Below are 13851 nucleotides of genomic sequence, written 5' to 3' on the forward strand. Positions count from 1 at the left end.
CGCACGCTCTCACGCATTGCGTCGGGCCCGGTAGCCATCGAGCGTGGAGTGGCGGGTCTCTCGATCAACAAGTCATCAGGCCCGCGGCGCGTGCTCATGGATAACGGCGACTTCGGAGAGCAGCGGCAGGAGCAGGACGACAAGGAGAACGCGTCCGGCGCCGACGACGACATTCCCCACGTGGATCTTCCACCAACGAGGCTGCGCGGCGGACCGCCCGTTCGTGATCCTCGCTTCCCTGTGGCGACTCACGGCCAGCCCTCCATATCTGCCAACGGCCGCCCTCTCACGGACCTCGTGCCCGCCCCTCAACGTAACGCAGCAGCCCGCATCGCTGCGCGCAATGCACAAGGCCGATCAGTGAAAGGAGGGAGCCTCGGCAGCAAGCAGGTCGGCTTTGGAGGCGTCTCCGAGCTGCCCGTGGACGCGGACTACGGAGCAGAAACTGATCCTGGTACGTGCCCCAGTTTCCTTCGCAAAGTTCACATCTCCTGACGTTTCCCCTTTGCTTTTCTTCACCTCTATTTTCGCGCACAGGCGAAGATGACATCATGGACGGTCCACCGCCGTTCCCGCGCCAGCGGTCGTACGGTATTACAGGCAATTCTTCGGCTGCCAGCACATCAACCGCTGCCGCATTGGCGACCTCGGGCTCGCGCCCGCGTCGCAGTGCTAGTCTAAGTGAGTTTGGTCACGACGGTATAAGCCACTAGTCTTCGTTCGAAGCCTTTGATTGACCGTCTTGTAGCTTCCGACCATTATGCCGCTCATCCTCAACAAGGCATCCGATACAGCAGCTCGCGCCCTGGCACCAGCCTGGGCATCCATCAGAATAACGACGCACACCCTCGCAATATAGATCAGGACCTCGACATGGCGTACGCGGAGCGTCACAAGCACTCTCGTAGTTCGGAAGAAGTACACGGGCAGCCACAGAAACGTCAGTCCCCACCGCCGCCCGTGCGCACATCTACGGATGGCCTCATCGCCGCGAGCCGCCTCGGGCACCGCCGTCGCGACTCGGACACGCTGCGGTCTGGCGCGGTGCCGTCGGGGAGTCCCACAGTTGGCGAACGCTCGGGGCTGCCGCCCCGTCTGTCGCCCAACCCTCGCGGCCAACCCCTTCGCCGCAGCCCCACTGCGCCCGAAGCCTCCGCGCTCAGCAACATGGCCTCCCAGCAACAGCAACGGGAACGGGAATCAACCCGCGGCGAGGGCAGCAATCCCAAAGGTGCACACCGCGAGGCGCCGCCGCCGCCCGCGCCCACCAGCGCGTCGCAGTCGAACAAGCACATCATGGTGAACCGCCAGATCTATGCTCGGCTCGACATGATCGGCAAGGGCGGCTCGTCGCGCGTGTACCGCGCGATGGCGAACAACAACGAGATCTACGCGATCAAGCGGGTGACGCTGGACAAGACGGACGCAGACACGCTGCAGGGGTATAAGAACGAAATTGGGCTGCTCAAGCGGCTCGCGGGGAACCAGCGCATCATTCGCTTGATCGACAGCGAAGTGAAAAGTGGGCCGAATGGGAGGCAGGGGCATTTATTCCTGGTGATGGAGTATGGGGAGATTGACCTGGCGAGGCTGTTGGCGGAGCAGCAGAAGGAGCCCATGAATATGGCGTGGATTGCGTATTATTGGCAGCAGGTCAGTGGGATTAGCGTGACAGGGAGGTGCTTATATGCTAACGTCCAGTGTAGATGCTTCAAGCGGTCCAAATAGTGCACGATGAAAAGATTGTGCACTCCGACCTGAAGCCGGCGAACTTCGTCCTGGTGAAGGGCCAGCTGAAGTTGATCGACTTCGGTATCGCGAATGCGATCGCCAACGACACCACCAACATCCAGCGCGACCACCAGATCGGCACGCTCAACTACATGTCCCCCGAGGCCATCGAGCTCCCCGAGGGCACGCGGCGCCTCAAGGTCGGCCGCGCGTCAGACGTGTGGTCGCTGGGGTGCATCCTGTACCAGATGGTGTACGGCCGGCCGCCGTTCCAGCACCTCTCGACGATGTACCACAAGATGAAGGCGATCCCGGACGCGTCGTACGAGATCGAGTACCCGGAGTACGCGGTGCCGTCGGTGCCCAAGGAGAAGAAGCCGGAGGGTGGCGAGAATGGGGGCGAGGGCGAAGAGTCGCAGCGGCCGAAGACGCCGACGGTGCCGCTGGAGCATCTGAAGCGGCGCGTGCGCTCGGATGTGATCCAGACGATGAAGAGCTGTCTGATGCGCAACCCGAAGCAGAGGGCGGTCATCCCGGACCTGCTGCAGGATGACTGGCTGGTCATGACGAAAGATCGTGCGTTGGTTCTGACTCTGGTTCCCTTCGCGAGCTGACTGGGGATCTGGTGTAGCTGAACCGCAAAAGCAGCCCAATGCCATTGACTTGCTGGCTGACGACGAGACTATCATCAGTCCGCACTATATGGCTCAGCTCCTGCAGCACGGTATGAGGATCGGTGCAGACGGCGGGATGGACGAGGAAGCGCTGGGGCGTGAAGCACAGGTCAGCTTGGGTACAGATTCTGATTTCTGAAACTAACGTCATCCCATAGCGTCTCGTAATGGAGTTGAGGGCGCTGTACGCCACTTCTCATTGATACCAGTGACTCTCAATCGGACGAGCTTCCCACCTTCCTTGCATGCGAGACCTTCGTGCCTCCGTCCACGCAAGGCCAGCCACCTGCCCACAAATAATATCTACGAACGCTGGCCGCTCCTCTCTACGCCACCCAGCTCCTATATCGCATCGGACTTCATCTCATTCCGCATATGCAACGCCGTGCCACGTTAGGCATCGCATACATCTCACTTCGCATTTGCATGCATCTCACCTCGCAGACGCATGCACCGCATGCCCATGTACCACCCTGCTGCATCGTCGTCGATCGATCGCTGTACTGCTACGCTACTCCAGCTTATTCCGCCCCTCTCGTTCATACATGTTTTTCCACGTCCCGTCGCGCCCTTTCTCCATCTACATCGTCGCGCCTTCTCTCCATCTTCGTCGTCGCTGTCGTTGCTCTGCCTGTAGGATCTCGTTTATAATTTATGTACTGCGCCCTACTTACGGAATGCGCTTACGCTCTATGATCGTAGTGAAGAATCAAGCACTTATGCATACACTAGAAGCTCTGAAGGTAGAGGGTGTGTTCGCAAGAACTTGCAACAACGCAACGGTCGGGTGCCAGAGTTTCTAGTGACCTCGTCTTCCATTTGTACACTCGTCAGTCAAATTCCACAAGAGATGGTATATCCGATTCGTTCTATTATACACTTGAATATATGAGTACGCAAAGAGCAGAGGTCCTTATAACCCCGCTCGAATAACAGTGAAAGGTAGCGAAGATGGCTACGAGCCACAAGCGTAAACGTTCGCGAAGAAAATCGAAGTTCGCATAATTACAGAATATCCCTCAGACACCTCTACAACCCGCTGCTCAGTGGCCCCTTCGTTGCTCAATACCCTCCCTGCTGGCTCCCAACGACACCCATCTGCGCCGGCGACAGCATGACCATGCCCGGGTTCGACATCGGCCGCGGCGGCGTGAGCGCCTGCGCGATGCTCGGGATCGGCGACGGCGTGGCGTGCTGCTTCGGCGGAGACGGGATAAGACCGTTCACCAGCCCCTGCTGGCTGCGCATCGCCATGCCCGACGACGGCTGCGTGGGCGGCAGCATGGGCCCGTGTTGCGGCGGGTGGTTCAGGTTCACGTTGTGCACGTATCCCTGGGATACTAACGACGGGTTCGGTGGCGACATGGACGGGCGCGCCGCGGACGGGTCGTTCATCGCGGAGCCGGGTCGCTGGTGCACCCACTGGGTCTGGCGGTTGGAAGGCAGCTTGAGGGACATGCTGCCATTCTGCAGCGGGATCGCGTTGCTGAAGGACGTACCCTGCGGCGCGAGGTGCATGTACGACGCAGGTAGCTGGTGGGTGCCAGGCGCGGGGAGCTGCTGCTGGTGCTGGCCCGCGTGCGCCTGGTGCGCGCCGTTAACGAACTGCTGGCCGTTGTGTGTGCTGATAATCTGGTACTGCTGTTGCGGGTGGTGCACCGCCTGCGCTTGTTGCTGCTGGTGCTGGTGCATCTGGTGTCCATTGGCCTGCTGCATCTGCACCTGCTGCATTTGGTGTCCGTTCGCCTGATGCCCATTCACCTGTTGCTGCTGCTGCTGTTGCTGTTGCTGCTGCATGTGCTGCAGGTGGCCCTGACGGGCGAAGACCGTCTTGAAGTGCTGCGCCTGCTGAGGCGTAAGCCCCTGCCCCGTTAGGTTGTTGTGCATCATCTGCTGCATGGTCGAATACGGCACGTTGTTCTGCGTGTAACCGCCGTGACCATTCGCCTGCGCCTGCCCGCCATTCATCTGCACACTCATCTGTGCTTGCTGACCTCCAGTTGCAGCGCCCATCTGCGCATGAGCGCCATCCGCCTGACCATTCATCATGGCGTGGTTCAGCTGAAGCGGGGTTCCATGCGGTTGTGCGCTCCCGCTCGCTTGCTGAGTCTGGTGGTGCTGAGCTTGGAGCTGGGGCTGATGCTGCTGCTGCTGCTGCTGGTGCTGTACATGATGCTGCACAGGGCTCGCATGCGGCTGAGCCGCGTGTGGTTGAGCTGGAGCGGACTGGGCAGAAGCGGGGATGCCTTGCGGCGCAGAGCGAGCTATGGGAATCGTGGCGCCGACTTGAGAAGCAGCCGCGGACTGAGGCATGGCAGATGGCAACGGTGCAGACGCTGAAGGAATAGGCGGCGACGCATGGCTCACAGCAGAGGCGCTCCGCGGCGTACCCGGCTGCGACGGTGCAGGCGCCAGGTTCGGCAGATGCGTCGGCTGCGGAGCGATCGGCGACCCCTGCTGGGCACTCAAAGGCGTGGCCGAGTGCGCGGACGTCGGAGGCGAGGTCTGCGACGGCGTACGACCAGCAGAGATGCGCATATGCTGGGTCTGAGCGGGCTGGATCCGCTGCGGCGTCGAGATCGCGATGGGCGGCGCCTGCTGGGCGACCTGAGAGATGTTGACCTGCGCCTGCGCCGCCGCCGCTGCCGCCTGCTGCTGCGCCGTCTGCGAAATCATGCCCGGCCTCGGCGGCGGACGCATCTGCGTGCGCATCATGGGCAGGATGAGACGCAAATGGTGCCGCGCCTGAGCTCGCCCAAGCGGGTCGGTGTAGTGCCAGCACTGCTCAGGAGCGAGGCTGTTGACGTCCGAGTCCGCACCCAGCAACGACATCGTCGTCTTCAGGTACCTGTACGTCTGTCAGAAACCACTGGACGCAATAACCCGTGAGAAAGACGCGTACTTGGGATCGTAGTCGTCGACAAGCACGCGGTCTTGCTCGGCCAATCCCATTGCGCCGACGACAGGTCCATCGTCCTCGTCGTAGCGCCAGCGTTCCTCCAACGCGCGGATCTCCTCGTCCATCGACACGTCCTCGGGGTCGGTCTTGTCCGATTCATCGTCCGACGGAGGCGCGAACAGACTGGACCGACATGCCTTGAGGTCGATCTTCCTCGGCTCAGTGCGCCTATCGAGCATTGCACGTCCACCGCGGCTGGTACGCATGCGCAACGCGCGAGGGTTGCGCGTGGCCTGATCTTGCTCGGCTGTCGGTACGTACTTCCACGCCGACTGCGGAAGAGTAGGTACAGGTGGCTGATAAGGATTCTGTCAAAGGGTTAGATATGCCTCCGTCGCGCTAAATAGAAAACCGCGTACGTCGATATGGTCGTCCCAGAGCTTGTCGCGATCATGCTGACGAGTAAGCTCCTTCTCAATGCTGTCGAAGATGCCCTCGAATCGATCGCGCGGCTTGGGCGCAGGCGGCAGCTCGGGACGGCGGACTGTGGGTTGACCAGGGTCCTGCACCGAGCGCATCTTGAGAGGTTGGCGCATGATCTGCACATCCCCAGTGTTGCGCTGCTTCGCGGGCGGCTCGCGGTCAACCAGGTACGCGCTGTCGTCCTCGTTGAGCGCGGAGAACTTGCGCTTGAGGTCGATAAGTTGCACGCGCTGGGCGAACAGGTTCTGCGCAACCCTGGCCTGGTCGCGCTTGTGCTGCTCGCGCTGCAGGACGAGGCGCGCGAGCTGAAGAGGGTGGGAGAAGTCCTGCTTGAGGCGGGAGAGCTTCTCGGAGGGCGAAGCCTGGGCGCCGCGCGTCTTGCGGACTGTCTTGAGCTCGCGCCTGCGGAAGCAGACATACGACTCGTTCGCTGTGTCGGACTCGTCGTACTGCATTTCAGTTAGAACGGGCTTCAAAGACGAAGGGCACGGACGTACGTTCAAAACGGGTATAATGCGGTGGCCGCCGCGCTCCTCGCGGCGTTGCCTCCAGTGAGGATAGACGGCACGGGCCATCTTGAGTAGATTAGGTGGAGAGGGGATCCATTTAGGAACTTGGTACGACTCGAAATAAGAAGGAGGTAGGGGGTTGGAGAATACATCGACGTAGTCAGAGAAGGGAGGGAAGGGCACGCCGCCGAGGTGAAGGTACGGCGTCTTGTCGTGGGTGGCCTTCTCGAAGACGCCCATGACAAGCTCGAACTCATCCTCGTTGATGAGGACTGGCTGCGGGTGATCGGGCTCCTTGCCCTTCCCCTTCGCGCTGCGAGGGGCATTGCGGCTAGAGATGGCGCCCTGGGCACTCGTCCCCTCGCCGCGCGCCTCCTCGTTGTTACGGTCGAGCCATTCCTTGTCGCGCTCGTCAAGGTAGTAGGTGAAGCCGTCAACAATGGAGTCATTAATGGCCTCTTCGACGGTGGTGGAGGTGGCAAGCTTGGTGATGGGGTCCTTCCACTTGTTAGGTGGGTAGAGCTCCTCGTAGTTGCTGACGAGGCCAGTGTTGTCGGGAATGGGAATGAAGACCTGGGCGGTAGTTGTGCGACCGCGGCCAGTGGCACGAGAGCTGGCGGCATTGAGGACGGCTTGTAGGTGGTGCTCCTGCGGGGTTCAAGTCAGTTGTGGGTCCATGTGTGATCAGCCGCTCAGGAGGGCGCTTAGTCAGCATTCCGCGGAATGCACAGCCTCGCCACGTCGCCCCCCGCCGCTGGCAACAACGGCGCCGCCACTGGTGGCAAACGGGCCCCTCCTCGCTATCGACGGCGCAGGGCATAGGCGACTCACCCTCGAGTCTTCAGCGTCGACGCCGGCGGTCTGCTGGGCAAGCCGATTTTTCTCCTCCTCTTCGTCCGGGATGAAGAAATCGGGATCGACCTCATCGCGGTCGATCTTCAGGCGGGTCTTGTTCGTAACTCGGTGTGTCTTTCGAAGATTCGCATTCTGTGGATGCTGGCGAGGCATGGTACGGTGGCGGGAATGTCGGCGGGTGGGCGCTGAGCGCGGCGTGCAGCGACGGCTCCCTGGCTCGGATTTGGGCCGAAAACAGATCTCGGCCCGAATCATCACATTTTTGTGGGCCTTGTTTACACCGTAAACAAAGGGCGCAAGTGACTCATCACTGATGACAATCGCATGGACCCAGTCTGGCCCCTCTCACGGGCGTCTACGCGCGGCTCGTCTGTTGCGGACGAGCTGCAGGGAAACTCAGAGCTATCTACTGGGCATCTCACTACCGGACGAAGGGGCGCGTAGCAGATCACAATGGGCTCCGGGCCTGCGGCGTCTCAGAGCGCGCTCTTGGCCTATCTGTATTCATTAGCGTGAAGACGCGAGGCAACGCCGGCTTACTTACGGCTGGGAACCCAGATGGTGTCTGATACGCGTCTTCTATCTGCTTCGAGTGGGTGAGGACGACGTACGCGCGGAGGTCGCGTGAGACTCACTGGGTTACGTTGACGAGAGCGTCGTCAGGAAGGTGCTGCTGGAGGTAACCTTGGTGAGGAATGGTCCAGAAAGAAAAGACTGAGCGCGTACCGCCACAGCTACTGTCGAAAGCATGCCGTAAACCTGCGTATATCTGGCGCGTGGCGCAAGGTAAAGAACTGAGGAAGTGAGTACCGCCCACCGAAGCTGTCCGACACCAACCGTCCATGCGGGTCAGCGACGCGGGAGATAGGAGAATAATCATTGCAACTAAGGGTAATTCGGCTACTGGGAGGTCGTCAGTGGCAGGAGGAAGCACAGAACGACGTCTACCGCACCTTATATACGCGATCGCATATCGATGTACGATACGATGTGCGCGTCAACGATTGCATATTCCCGAGAATTAACTCTGATCCTTCCGGACACGAGTTCCCCGACATGCGAGGTACGCCGGCATCGTGGGGTGGAAAATCCATCGATGGGTATTGGCGCACCGTACGGGCTGGGTAAAGGGTATGGAGGGAAGGATGGTGCTGATTGGACGTTCGGTGTATGGGGAAAGGAGACGGCTAGATGGGACAAAGCCCCATAAATTTTTGCGTACTGTGGCTGGTGTCAGCGCGCCTAAAAATTTGATCGAGAACGAAAGACGCACCAAAGCTCTCAAATCGAGCACTGTGTCGCTGTCCAACCTTCTTGACGGTCCAAAAGATATCGACGTGGCGCAAAGACCTTGTGGTCGTCGGAAGTCGTCTGACCTCCGACAACTGTCGATCAGTGGGTCAAACGACACCAAAGCCACGTCAACAGCTTGCGATGAGCATCCGACAGAGGATGTTGCAAGACGTGGAAGGAAGGTCGTTGCCAAAGAGCGATATTCCACGTCGCGCGTCACCGCGCCACGCCCTAATTGCCTGGTTACTTGCCTACTTGTCCCTTGAGGCCGTCGAAAAGCACTGCCGAGGTGTCGACATCGTCGTCGAGGTCCCGAGAGCGGGAGCCATGATTGAAAGAGCTTGAGGGCGAAGGGTGGTTTCTGGTGGACGGCGGGAGGAAGACGAAAGAGCTGGCACGTGCCGGTGCGCTGCAGCCGGCGACCGTTCCGGGCATCGTCCGGCAGCTTCCGTGATCGACGACGCTGATTTGACAGTGCATGGCGCGCACGTGCCAAGTGAACCGATCGTCACAGGAACGGCTTCTTCTTTTGTTCCTTTTGTGGTGAACTCTGCATATCCTTCCGACTTTCTATCAGGCCGTTCATATAAGCAAAACGCTGCGCTTCTGCTGCAGAAAGACATCTCTTATTCCCCAACACGCGAATGAAGTCAAACACGGCCCGGCTGACGATAGGAGGGCAATGCAACCTCCCCAGTGAACCGAACTCGCGGGATAAACGTAATCTATCGTACTGCTCACTCATCTCAATCAGCGAATGAGTTCGAAGGCCACTCTACTTGTGCTCGCCCATAGCCAGAAACCCGGAGAACTTGGCAAAGAAACCCCACGGCGTGACTTTTCTGTTGATCGCCCCGATTCGGGCACATGCTCAATGACGCGTAGCGTCCGGCACGCGGTGTTTCTGTGGGTCTAAACTGGGACCCATACCCTTTTCTCTGGCCGTATATAAGGAAGTGATTGACGGCGGAGCATAGCAGATTCGTCGAGCCACTCGCCTTTCAGAGTCTTCTCCTGCCAACAATCCAAACTCAATACCATGTCTGCATTCCCGCCCCGCAAGATTGGAGATGCCACCGTTGGCGCTCTGGGATATGGTCTCATGTGGGGTGTCTACGACCCCAAGAGCATTGCTTCCAGCACGGACGAGGAACGCTTCGCGGTATGTATGACAACGCTCTGTCTTCGCTTGCCGTACTGACGAAGCCCGTCATACCCAGGTCCTCGACGCTGCTATGAAGGCAGGGTGCAACTTCTGGGACACCGCGGACATCTATCCGGGTTCTGAAGAAGCCATTGGCAAATGGTAATGCCCACAGACTGGGGTGGTACGCGGACCGTAACTAACCGCCTTACCTTAGGCTCGCCAAGACGGGCAAGCGCAAGGAAGTCTTCCTTGCCACGAAGTTCGGCTTCAAGTTTAGCGGGGTTGGCGAGTCGTCCATTGACGGCAGTCCCGCGTACGTGCGCGAGGCCTTCGACCGCTCCATCAAGAAGCTGGGCACCGACTACGTCGACATGTACTACTTGCACGTGAGTTTGTTTCTTTGCGCAGACAATGCCCTGCATCTGATCATCTATCCAGCGCGCGGACCCGAACACCCCCATCGAGCGCACTGTAGGTGCCATGGCCGAGCTGGTCAAGTACGCACGCATTTGTCGATAATTGCCTGAGCCAAGTGCTGACAAGCGCACCTACAGGGAGGGTAAAGTCAAGCACCTCGGCCTCTCTGAGGTTTCCGCGAACACGCTCCGCCGCGCCCACGCCGTGCACCCCATCGCCGCCATCCAGGTCGAATACTCGCCTTTCGTACTCGACATCGAGGACCCCAAGATTGGCCTCCTCCAGGCTGCCCGCGAGCTCGGCGTCAAGGTTGTCGCATACTCGCCCCTGGGGCGTGGTCTGTTGACGGGGCAGATTGTCAGTATAACATCCGACATAGACCTTCGAATTGCAAGAGACCGACAGGTACTTACTTTCATTCACAGAAATCGCCCGCGGACTTCACCGACCCCTTCCGCTCAAACACGCCCAAATACAGCGCGGAGAATTTCCCCCGGATCCTCAACCTCATCAAGGAGCTCGAGACCATCGGCAAGAAGTACGAGGCTTCCCCTGGTCAGGTCGCGCTCGCCTGGATCATGGCTCAGGGTGACGACTTCATCCCGATTCCTGGCACAACCAAGGTCAAGGTGAGTCGCTCCCTGGTCGGCATTTGACCAAGTACGGCGGCTGATGGACCTGCAGAACCTGGAACACAATCTCGGCGCGCTCAACGTTAGGCTCAGCAGCGAGGACGTCGCCACCATCCGCAAGTACGCTGAGGAGATGGATGCTGCGCTGCGTGGTGTCGCGCGCTACCCCCCTGGTATGCAGGAGCAGCTCTTTAGCGAGACGCCGGAGCTGTAATTGTTTGTGTTCGAATATCGGTGTGGTGCAAGGATGTTGTATGAAATACTGTGTACAATAAAGGACTGTGGATCTCTGGGAGTGCATGAGATGAGACGAATTCCTCCTGTTCGCGTCGTAGATGAATAGGCAAGGTCTTCGTCTCGGAAGTCCGCGCTCCTCAATTCCCTCGGTCCTCGGCGCTTCAGAGTGAAACAAGGCTAATAACATGACAGAAGTTTTACTTTGCTATGTCGCGCACGATCCGCACACTCTGTATCTCTTCAAGAAATCTGGACTTCACGTCCATTCTGTTCCTCATTCGACTTGTCCATGCGCATTTTTCATCCGGACTCGCACTTATTCTATGATGCGATGCAGTCCGCCCTCGCTCCGTTCACGGTCGACCTACGACGCATCTGAGCCAATTACCGCGAGAATCTGCTCGACAGCATTGTAAGTCTGGATCCGCCTCCTGCAGTCCTATATCTCATATCAGACGCTGTCCGACGAGAACGCGCAGAGCAAGCCTTGAACAATCCTGCGCAAAGAATGGATCACCACGATGCACTCGTGCTGCGATGAGCTTTACTACCCTTCTGCTCGCTCATCTGAAGCTCGGCCTTGGCAAAAGCCGTCAACGCCCATATACTCTGAATTTCCTCATCGTCCTCACGAAGGTATAGGTGCAGGGGTTGAGATGCGTATCATGGTTCACATTTGACGCAGATGGTGACGCTAAACAACTGGCGGTTCATGGAAAGCAGAGCTCTCGTTATCGGCAATTGCCGAAAGCTGCTTGCTTCGCACCATCATCTTCTGTTCGAGCCTCTCGAGCCGTGGTCTGTTCGATATCGACCAACTCACTCACAACGACAGCGAAAATGTACAGAGATACGACCGTACCTAAGACTTTGAGGGGATGGCTCGGCAGTCCGTCCGACCCGCGCGGGTTTCCGTCCCCTTTCAACCTCGTGTCGGAATAGAGCACAACTCTGGTCTGAGGAAGCCACGAAGACAATGGCTTCTGAGCCTCTGAAAGATGAAGAAGAGGCAGATAGCGACAGGACGGACAGCTTATTACGGCTCACGGCCCGCAGAAGAACAGTCCTGACCCTGGGCCAGCCACCCCCACGAGGTTGTTGGAAGATCATAGGTAACAGACAGATACCTGAGGGTCCTGACTTCAGTCTTTAGCGAATTTTCCGCTGTACCGTAATGTCAAGCTGGCGCTGTAGATCAATCATCGAACCGGCTCGCTCGCTTCTGCCGCGACTTTTTCTCTCTCCGCTTCGCATTTCGCCCTCTTGAACATGCTGCCGTATACTGCTCCTGAGGCATATGGGAGATGGAAGACGAAGGTGCGGATATGCCACGGGTAACAGACCGCCCGAACGGATGGCTGCTCACCGCAGCTCATCTTGGCCAGTCCCACCGAACCCATTCATCGCATTCTGCCCAAGCCGCGAGCGTTTAGGGCCTCATATAAGGGCCGAACCCTCGCGATCACCCCTCCAGTAAGCCACAGCCTTTTATCCGTCCCGCGAGGTCTTCAGTCACCTGGTCCTCACTTTCTATCAGGCTCTTCAAGCCACGATCTGCGCCGCTCTGCAACTCATCATGACGTGGAAGGTCCTCTACGCCGCGTTGAAGAACCTAATCTCGTACGCGATGCTGGTGACTGCAGCGCCCCTGTCATCTCCGACACACCAGCAGGCCTTACCTGCGCTTCCAAAGCTCTCGCCGGAGGAGGAGAGGATCGAAATGCAGGATAAGCTCGGGAGGTATATTCAGGAGATGCGGGAGACATTCATCCAGGACCTCACGACGTCCAACGAGCTTCTGACGGAGATTTCGCAATACTATGCGAAGCGACCCTCGAAGCTCATGCGCCCTCGTTTGATTCTTCTGACTGCGCTTGCCGTTAATGCGAGCGTTGGCGAACGCGATGGTAGGTTCTTCACGGTGCACACTCGACATGTACTTACGGCTTTTCAGCTCTGCCTCAGCAGGTCCGCCTCGCCGAGGTCGTCGAGATGATCCACGTTGTCTCAGTACGTGCACGCCTGAATTCTTCTCGTGACTGCCGCTCACCCCTCCACAGCTCCTGCACGACGATGTCATCGACGAATCCGACACCCGCCGGGGCGACATGTCCGCACCCGCCAGGTACGGCAACAAGAACAGTATCCTCGCTGGCGACTTCGTCCTTGGACGCGCCATGTCCCTCATCGCCACGCTCGGGCACTTCGACGCGATGCGCGAGATCGCAGGCGTTGTGACTACGCTGGTCGAGGGCGAGATCATCCAGGCGGAGGACTCCATTGCGCTGAGCGACAAGGCGAGGGCGGGACAGGCGGCGGACCAGTGGGGGTCGTATATGGAGCGCATCTTCTTGAAGACGGGCAGTCTGTTTGCGCGCGCGTTGAGGAGCACGGCGATGCTTTCTGGCTTGCCGAGCGACGACGAGCGGGTGCTTGCGGTGGGAGACTATGGCACGGAGCTCGGACTGGCGTTCCAGGTAAGCTGCGCGCTCCGGGATGCATCTATTGCATGCTGATCGACTCGACAGATCATCGACGATGCGTTGGATTTCAAGGAGACTCCTGTTGACAGTGCGGGAAAGCCCACGGGCGCTGTTGACCTGAGCCTTGGGCTCATCACCGCACCTGTCTTCTACGCACTCGAGGAGCGCCCGAACGAGCTTGCGCCATATGTCTTGCGCAAGTGCTCCGAGCCGGGCGACACCGCGGAAGTGAGTCTACCTTGCCAGCGTGTCTCGACTGTTCTCATGACTGGACTTAGGTCGTTAGGCTGGTCAGGGAGACGTCGGCTCTGCAACGCACTTACGCCCTTGCAGCCGAACATGCGCAGAAGGCGCGTGATGCCCTCCAAGCTCTCCCAAGCACTCTTGCAAGGGATGCGCTGGAGGCGCTGACGATGAAGGTCTTATCGAGGGATAAGTAGTCCTTCCTCACGGACAAGCTCGGATATACCCTTTCGGTGTGACGCAGGGCG

General features: G+C 59.0%; 6 protein-coding genes across 6 annotated transcripts; 4 read left to right on the forward strand and 2 right to left on the reverse strand.

Moving 5' to 3' along the window:
• The first annotated feature begins 760 nt into the window (after positions 1-760).
• On the forward strand, positions 761-2997 carry SCHCODRAFT_02615147 (Pkinase-domain-containing protein). The gene is made up of 4 exons (XM_050344699.1): positions 761-1653; positions 1707-2307; positions 2363-2514; positions 2564-2997. Exons 1-4 carry the CDS (start codon positions 874-876, stop codon positions 2606-2608), a joined length of 1578 nt encoding a protein of 525 aa, XP_050201667.1. The 5' UTR covers positions 761-873; the 3' UTR covers positions 2609-2997.
• SCHCODRAFT_02193320 (uncharacterized protein) lies at positions 2519-3337 on the forward strand. The gene has a single exon (XM_050342029.1). It carries the CDS (start codon positions 2651-2653, stop codon positions 3206-3208), a length of 558 nt encoding a protein of 185 aa, XP_050201668.1. The 5' UTR covers positions 2519-2650; the 3' UTR covers positions 3209-3337.
• SCHCODRAFT_02615149 (uncharacterized protein) lies at positions 3209-7374 on the reverse strand. The gene is made up of 5 exons (XM_003034373.2): positions 7128-7374; positions 6285-6944; positions 5724-6236; positions 5308-5672; positions 3209-5253 (listed from the first exon to the last, which is right to left on the reverse strand). Exons 1-5 carry the CDS (start codon positions 7302-7304, stop codon positions 3468-3470), a joined length of 3501 nt encoding a protein of 1166 aa, XP_003034419.1. The 5' UTR covers positions 7305-7374; the 3' UTR covers positions 3209-3467.
• A 1992-nt stretch (positions 7375-9366) lies between these two features.
• On the forward strand, positions 9367-11062 carry SCHCODRAFT_02685505 (Aldo/keto reductase). Its single transcript, XM_003033786.2, has 7 exons — positions 9367-9606; positions 9665-9750; positions 9806-9977; positions 10030-10088; positions 10146-10365; positions 10434-10637; positions 10693-11062. Exons 1-7 carry the CDS (start codon positions 9484-9486, stop codon positions 10852-10854), a joined length of 1026 nt encoding a protein of 341 aa, XP_003033832.1. The 5' UTR covers positions 9367-9483; the 3' UTR covers positions 10855-11062.
• Positions 11063-11654: 592 nt separating this feature from the next.
• Positions 11655-12199, reverse strand: SCHCODRAFT_01292418 (uncharacterized protein). The gene has a single exon (XM_050341388.1). It carries the CDS (start codon positions 11985-11987, stop codon positions 11697-11699), a length of 291 nt encoding a protein of 96 aa, XP_050201669.1. The 5' UTR covers positions 11988-12199; the 3' UTR covers positions 11655-11696.
• A 254-nt stretch (positions 12200-12453) lies between these two features.
• SCHCODRAFT_02697952 (terpenoid synthase) lies at positions 12454-13800 on the forward strand (the record flags this gene model as incomplete). Its single annotated transcript, XM_003033787.1, has 5 exons — positions 12454-12784; positions 12832-12887; positions 12938-13354; positions 13406-13588; positions 13639-13800. 5 exons carry the CDS (start codon positions 12454-12456, stop codon positions 13798-13800), a joined length of 1149 nt encoding a protein of 382 aa, XP_003033833.1.
• Between the last annotated feature and the right edge of the window lie 51 nt (positions 13801-13851).

Source organism: Schizophyllum commune (assembly GCF_000143185.2).
Source record: "Schizophyllum commune H4-8 unplaced genomic scaffold SCHCOscaffold_3, whole genome shotgun sequence".
NCBI lineage: Eukaryota > Fungi > Basidiomycota > Agaricomycetes > Agaricales > Schizophyllaceae > Schizophyllum > Schizophyllum commune.

What these genes read in the sequence shown, in the direction of transcription:
- SCHCODRAFT_02685505 (XM_003033786.2), top strand. Translation starts at nt 9,484, where the DNA reads ATGTCTGCATTCCCGCCCCGCAAGATTGGAGATGCCACCGTTGGCGCT. An exon ending in CGGACGAGGAACGCTTCGCG is followed by an intron (nt 9,607 to 9,664) that starts GTATGTATGACA and finishes CGTCATACCCAG; the next exon opens with GTCCTCGACGCTGCTATGAA. An exon ending in CTGGCACAACCAAGGTCAAG is followed by an intron (nt 10,638 to 10,692) that starts GTGAGTCGCTCC and finishes ATGGACCTGCAG; the next exon opens with AACCTGGAACACAATCTCGG.
- SCHCODRAFT_01292418 (XM_050341388.1), bottom strand. Translation starts at nt 11,987, where the DNA reads ATGATCTTCCAACAACCTCGTGGGGGTGGCTGGCCCAGGGTCAGGACT.
- SCHCODRAFT_02615149 (XM_003034373.2), bottom strand. Translation starts at nt 7,304, where the DNA reads ATGCCTCGCCAGCATCCACAGAATGCGAATCTTCGAAAGACACACCGA. An exon ending in TCGACGCTGAAGACTCGAGG is followed by an intron (nt 6,945 to 7,127) that starts GTGAGTCGCCTA and finishes TGAACCCCGCAG; the next exon opens with GAGCACCACCTACAAGCCGT. An exon ending in GCATTATACCCGTTTTGAAC is followed by an intron (nt 6,237 to 6,284) that starts GTACGTCCGTGC and finishes ACTGAAATGCAG; the next exon opens with TACGACGAGTCCGACACAGC.
- SCHCODRAFT_02615147 (XM_050344699.1), top strand. Translation starts at nt 874, where the DNA reads ATGGCGTACGCGGAGCGTCACAAGCACTCTCGTAGTTCGGAAGAAGTA. An exon ending in GCTGGTCATGACGAAAGATC is followed by an intron (nt 2,308 to 2,362) that starts GTGCGTTGGTTC and finishes GATCTGGTGTAG; the next exon opens with CTGAACCGCAAAAGCAGCCC. An exon ending in CGCTGGGGCGTGAAGCACAG is followed by an intron (nt 2,515 to 2,563) that starts GTCAGCTTGGGT and finishes GTCATCCCATAG; the next exon opens with CGTCTCGTAATGGAGTTGAG.
- SCHCODRAFT_02193320 (XM_050342029.1), top strand. Translation starts at nt 2,651, where the DNA reads ATGCGAGACCTTCGTGCCTCCGTCCACGCAAGGCCAGCCACCTGCCCA.